This window comes from Sphaerodactylus townsendi, linkage group LG10 (genome assembly GCF_021028975.2).
Source record: "Sphaerodactylus townsendi isolate TG3544 linkage group LG10, MPM_Stown_v2.3, whole genome shotgun sequence".
Classification (NCBI taxonomy): Eukaryota; Metazoa; Chordata; class Lepidosauria; order Squamata; family Sphaerodactylidae; genus Sphaerodactylus; species Sphaerodactylus townsendi.
This window is the reverse complement of record NC_059434.1, coordinates 14,112,287-14,118,468: the sequence shown is the minus strand read 5'-3', so window position 1 is coordinate 14,118,468 and position 6,182 is coordinate 14,112,287. Positions and strand designations below refer to the sequence as shown.

The window sequence follows — 6,182 nt, the reverse complement described above, 5'->3', positions numbered from 1 at the left end:
AAGCCACTGGGATCCATTGCCTGTTAAATCTTGTGTTACTGTGCTTTGTAATTCTCTCACAAAATAATCCTCCATCTGCTCACGGCGAGGGAAAACTACAGGAATGAAGTGATTACATGTTATCATCAGATTTGTGATCCCTCCCCCTCAAATCCAATGAATTTAAAGACTCTAATTTGTGTGGGGGGGAAACCCACAACGTTACAGAGCGGTAATTTAAATATGTTCATCCAGCATCCTCAGCAAAAAAGGAAGATCTTTAATGTGAAATATTGCCACATGCTGTGGCAGAAAGTTTATTTGAAATAAAACGCAAGGGTTTGTATCAAAATGTAGATTCCTCCCCCAGGGTACTGGATGGCACAAGAGAATGAAAATCTAGCATTACTCTAATACAGACATCAGAAGGGCTGCAAGACCAAGAACCAGCCACATGAACAAAGATAAAGAGCCATCTAGAGGGAAAGTGTTCTTACCATACATCAAGGGAATCACTGACCGCATAGGAAAACTGATGAAGAAGGAAAACTGATGAAGAAGCATAACCTACAAACAATCTACAGACCCACTAAGAAAATTCAACAGATGCTACATTCAGCAAAGGATAAGAGGGATCCTCTAGCTACTGCAGGAGTCTACCGCATACCATGCAGCTGTGGACAAGTCTACATAGGAACCACCAAACGCAGCTCGCAGACACGTATCAAAGAACACGAAAGGCACTGCCGACTATTTCAGCCAGAAAAATCAGCAATAGCAGAACACATGATAAGCCAACCTGGACACAGAATATTATTTGAAAACACAGAAATTCTGGACCACTCTGACAACCACTACGTCAGACTACACAGAGAAGCCATTGAAATCCATAAGCACATGGACAATTTTAACAGAAAGGAAGAAACTATGAAAATGAACAGAACTTGGCTGCCAGTGTTGAAAAATGCTCTCTAATGCTCTCTAAATGCTCTCAAGACAGTGTCTAACCAGCTCCACACAAACATAGGATGACTATAGACAAAGGAAACAAAGGCCAGGATACTTCTATTCCAGTGATGGCGAACCTTTTTGATGCCGAGTGCCCAAACCGCAACTCAAAGCCCATTTATGTATCGCAAAGTGCCAATACGGCAATTTAACCTGAATACTGAGTATTTGTTTAGAAAAACAACTCATACATTACCATTGTTTGTCTGAAAAGAAAAACACAATCACAGAGCTTTCAAATATATAAATAACTTTTATTTTATAAACAACTTTATATAAACAACTTTTATTGTATAAACAACTTTTTATTGAAGGTGAATGTTTGCATTTGGCATGGTCAGCAATTAATGCGATTTCTGCTGCTGCATGCATGCTGATAATTTGTCTATGTTTGGCTCATACTTTGTAAGTTTGAGAGCAACACATGCAGCACTCAGGTCATCTGTCAGTCTGTTTCTCGTGTCAGATTTTATATAATTCAAAGCTGAAAACAGCTGCTCACAGGCATAAGATGACCCAAACAGAGAAAGGAAAGCAATCCCCAGTTCTTTCATTGATTTAAAATTATTTGGCAGAGATTGCCACACTTTGAGGATTTCATTTTCAGAACTAGCTGTGTTCTCCTCTGGCATCCCTTCTATCTTCTCCAGTGTTTCACGCAAGGTGTGGAATTTATGTTTCCAGACAGAATTTTCTTGAAATGCCAACAGTTCCATTTCCAGATTTTCCAAATTCAGCCAATTTACGCAGGAAAGATCAAGTTCTTCAAAGTTGGCTTTATCTGGGAAAGTAAGAAAAGACAGTGTTGCCTCCATCTTGCGGAACTGTGAAAATCGTTTACTAAAATTCTCCTTTGCAGCTGCTACAATGCTGGAAAATTCCTTGTAGATTTCCTGATGGCTTGTAGGATTGTCTGCAAAAGTTGTAGAATTTTCCAAATGGATTTTCAGTGTTGGAAAATATTTCAGCTGCCCATTTCCGAGATCTCTTTCAAAAACCTGCAGTTTTCTCTCAAATGTTTTGATATCACAAAACATCCTTTCTGCAGTTTTCCCAACACCTTGTAGCTGTTTGTTCAGAGTGTTGAAGTGTGCTGTAAAATCTGTGAAAAACATGAGATTGGTAAGCCAGGCCATATCAGTGAGTTGTGGACATTCCTGCCCCTTTTCGCTCATAAACAGCCGAATTTCTTCCAAGCAGGCTACAAATCTCTCCAGGACTCGTCCCCTACTCAGCCACCGGACATTGTTGTACATTAGTAAACAATTGTATTGTGCCTGAACCTCCTCAAGAAGTGTCTGAAACTGTCGAGAATTCGGAAACTACGAGCCATGATGAAACTGACCATTTTTGTGACGTCTTTGAGGACATCGTCAAATGTTTTGCTGCTGTCCCTGGCACAAAGAGCTTCCTGGTGTATAATGCAGTGGAACTGGATAACTGGATGTTTTATTTCTTTCACAAAGAACTGTATGAAGCCAGATGTTGCCCCCACCATGGAAGGTGCCCCATCACTAGTGATTGAAACCACTTTTTCTGGTCTGATATTGTGTGACACAAAAGCCTCCATCACAGCATTGTGGATATCTATCCCTTGTGTTCTTTTGGGCAAAGACACCAGTTTCACCAGCTCTTCTCTCATGATGTCACCAGCAGCATAACGCAGAATTACTGCTAGCCTGGCATGATCAGTCACATCTGTGCTTTCATCCACGCACATGGAGTAACAGGCTGCCTTTTGCAAGTCAGTGGTGAGCTGCTGACTAACATCACTTGCCATGCGCTGGACTCGATCTTTCACAGTATTTCTGCTAATTGCCATCTCAGAAAAGCGTTTCAGAATTTTGTCCTTGTTTGGGAAATCATGAAAAAGGGAATTACTCCCAGACAACATGGCCGTTTTGATAATCTCCCCATCAGAGAGGGGCTTGCCGTGTTTTGCTAGGCACAGTGAAATTTGAAAACTGGCAGCTGTCAGATGATTTGTTCTGGAAAGGTAGCTGGAAAAACTGAGATGCTGGGAATGATAGTTCCTCAATTTCCCTTCAAGAAACTCTTTTCGTTCAGCTTCACCAAGTTTGGCAACGTTTTCATGGTTGGTGTCAAAGTGGCGTCTGACGCTTGATGTGCGACAGACAACGCTTTCGTTACACAGGACGCAGAATGCTTTCCCGCCGCGTTCAATCACTCCAAATAACTCTGTCCAGGCGTCTTGGAATGATCTTCCACTGTCTGTTTTAGCTTTTTTAGCTGCAGCCATTTTTGTGTGATTTGGAGTCTGCAAAAATAAAAATTAAGCACCCAATAAAAATCTATCCGGCACAAAACAGCTAACACTAAAGAAATGGATATGCAGACAAATGCACTTTAACTCACTTTGAATGCACTTTGCAGTTGGATTTCATTGTGCAGAATAGCAAAATCAACTTGCAAATTGTGAAAGTGGATTGAAAGTGCATTATTCTGCATGCGTGGAAGGGGCCATAAAGCAGCTTTTTGTGTTAATGTACTGCTTTTCTTCCTTTAGTTTTAGCTCAAGTCAGTGTGCATCAAAGTGCCTTCAAACTATATCCAGGGTCCTTCCTCTTTGTGGGATCTTATGGATATACAACTTTCTGTGGTTCAGGATCACTGAAGATGAGAAAGAAAATAGCCTGTACTAAAGCTGATATCTTAATGGGCCAGAATCCCAATTAAGTACCTTTCAGCCATCTCTGAGGTCATCTTTGACATTCAGTCCACACCAGTGGCTCATGATGTCTTCCAAACAGATGTTATGCATTTTTACAGGGAACAAATGCAGTCTCAAAGGACTTTGCTTAAAAAGGCTGTCACTGGCATGAAGCATGCTTCCTGTCCAGGTGTTGCCCCCAAGGGTCGCTAAGCCCCTTCGTTCAGCCAGAAGAGTGAGGGGACTGCCACGAGCCGACAGCTGGACCCATGAAGCCGCCCTTGCGAAGGCTGACAGCGGGCACTTGGGGAAAGGTGGCCAAGAGGCCACAATGCAGCTCATCTGGAGCTGATTGGGCCATCAGCGGAGTGCGGGGGCGGGCCAGGGAACGCCCCAGAAGCCCCTGCAAGGGCTGATAAGGAGAGAGCCGGACGGGCGGCGTTGTGGAAGCTGGGAGTTGGACAGCGGAGGATGTGTGGCTGGCTGTGGACAGGCATGACCCTGCTGCTTCCTCCTCTCCCCCCATGTGAGTCGAGCGAGAGACGCTGCCATCGTGGTCCTTGCCCACCCACCCCAGTCTCTTGGCAGCGAGGCAAGCCGGGGCTTACCAAGAGACCCTCGCTCTGCCGCCCAAGTTAAAGGGCCATTGAGGGAGGGAAGCCAGCCCATGACCCACCGCCGCCTCCTCGCCCACCCACCCCAGTCTCTTGGCAGCGAGGCAGGCGGGCACCAAAGAAGACCCACAGCTCTGCCGCCCAAGTTAAGGAGCCACTGAGGGAGGAAGCCAGCCCATGACCCTGCCGCCGCCGCCTCCTCGCCCACCCACCCCAGTCTCTTGGCAGCGAGGCAAGCCGGGGCTTACCAAGAGACCCTCGCTCTGCCGCCCAAGTTAAAGGGCCACTGAGGGAGGGAAGCCAGCCCATGACCCTGCAGCCGCCGCCTCCTCGCCCACCCACCCCAGTCTCTTGGCAGCGAGGCAAGCCGGGGCTTACCAAGAGACCCTAAGCTCGCCCAAGTTAAGGGCCATTGAGGGAGGAAGCCAGCCCATATGACCCTGCAGCCGCCGCCCTCCCTCGCCCACCCACCCCAGTCTCTTGGCAGCGAGGCAAGCGGAGCTTACCAAAGAAGACCCTCGCTCTGCCGCCCAAGTTAAAGGGCCACTGAGGGAGGGAAGCCAGCCCATGACCCTGCAGCCGCCGCCTCCTCGCCCACCCACCCCAGTCTCTTGGCAGCGAGGCAAGCCGGGGGCTTGCAAAGACCCTCGCAACACCACCACGCCCAAGTTAAAGGGCCACTGAGGGAGAAGCCAGCCCATGACCCTGCGCGCGCCTCCTCGCCCCCCCCAGTCTCTTGGCAGCGAGGCAAGCCGGGGCTTACCAAGAGACCCTCGCTCTGCCGCCCAAGTTAAAGGGCCACTGAGGGAGGGAAGCCAGCCCATGACCCTGCCGCCGCCGCCTCCTCGCCCACCCACCCCAGTCTCTTGGCAGCGCAGGCAAGCTGGGGCTTACCAAGAGACCCTCGCTCTGCCGCCCAAGTTAAAGGGCCACTGAGGGAGGGAAGCCAGCCCATGACCCTGCCGCCGCCGCCTCCTCGCCCACCCACCCACCCCAGTCTCTTGGCAGCGAGGCAGAGCTACCTGGAAAATGGAGGGGGGTTTGCAGAGGCGGAGAGGCTGCAGAAGAGGCGGCTTCCCACTCCACCAGAGAGTGTGTGGTGGCAGACAGCAGGGCTCTGTCCTGTCGGTTGTGACTGTGCCTACCTGGCTTTGTCCGGCTGGCTGGGCAGGCCTTTCTGAAGAATCAGCTGAGATGGTGGAAGCCTGTCCACTGCTCTGCCTCCCTGGCTGGCTGGCTGGCTGGTGCTGCGGTGTCTGGGAGCAAGGTGGTGAGCGAGGGAGAAAGGCGGCGAGCGAAGTAAGTGGAGGAACGCCCCAGAATGCCTTGCAGGAGGGGAAGGCCCGCCCCAGAAGGCACTTTGGGAGGGAAACGCTCGGCAGAGAAGGTAATGGAGTTTTCAGAGGAGCCGCGTCTGGAACGGAGAGGTGGGAAGGGGGAGGGGGAGTTTCGGCACTCGCGTGCCAGAGGAAAGGCCTTCGCGTGCCACCTCTGGCACGCGTGCCATAGGTTCGCCATCACGGTTCTATTCAGATGCTCCCACCAGTGACCTTGCTATCTCCATTGTTACTCCCATGCTATAGACTTCATTGTTACTCATACTTCTATTCAGATGCCCTCAACTATTGACCTGGTTGCCGCCTTTGTGACTCACAGACAATGTTTCTTCACCCACCCTGGACACTCCAACAGGTATATACACTCCACTTGCTTTCCCAACATCAGATCCTCTGAAGATGCCAGCCACAGATGCAGGCGAAACGTCAGGAGAGAATGCTGCTAGAACACGGCCATACAGCCCGGAAACCACACAGCACCCAAGTGATTCCGGCCGTGAAAACCTTCGACAATACAATCTAGCAAAGGTTTAAAAGGCCATTTCGCATTGTGGCTATGAAAGAGAGATCAAC

General features: G+C 49.1%; 1 protein-coding gene across 1 annotated transcript; it reads right to left on the bottom strand.

Moving 5' to 3' along the window:
* Positions 1 to 2,242: 2,242 nt before the first annotated feature.
* Positions 2,243 to 5,726, bottom strand: LOC125439604 (protein ZBED8-like). The gene is made up of 2 exons (XM_048508718.1): positions 5,418 to 5,726; positions 2,243 to 3,265 (listed from the first exon to the last, which is right to left on the bottom strand). Exon 2 carries the CDS (start codon positions 3,245 to 3,247, stop codon positions 2,243 to 2,245), a length of 1,005 nt encoding a protein of 334 aa, XP_048364675.1. The 5' UTR covers positions 3,248 to 3,265; positions 5,418 to 5,726.
* Positions 5,727 to 6,182: the final 456 nt, after the last annotated feature.

Coding starts and splice junctions, on each gene's coding strand:
- LOC125439604 (XM_048508718.1), bottom strand. CDS start 3,247: ATGGCTGCAGCTAAAAAAGCTAAAACAGACAGTGGAAGATCATTCCAA.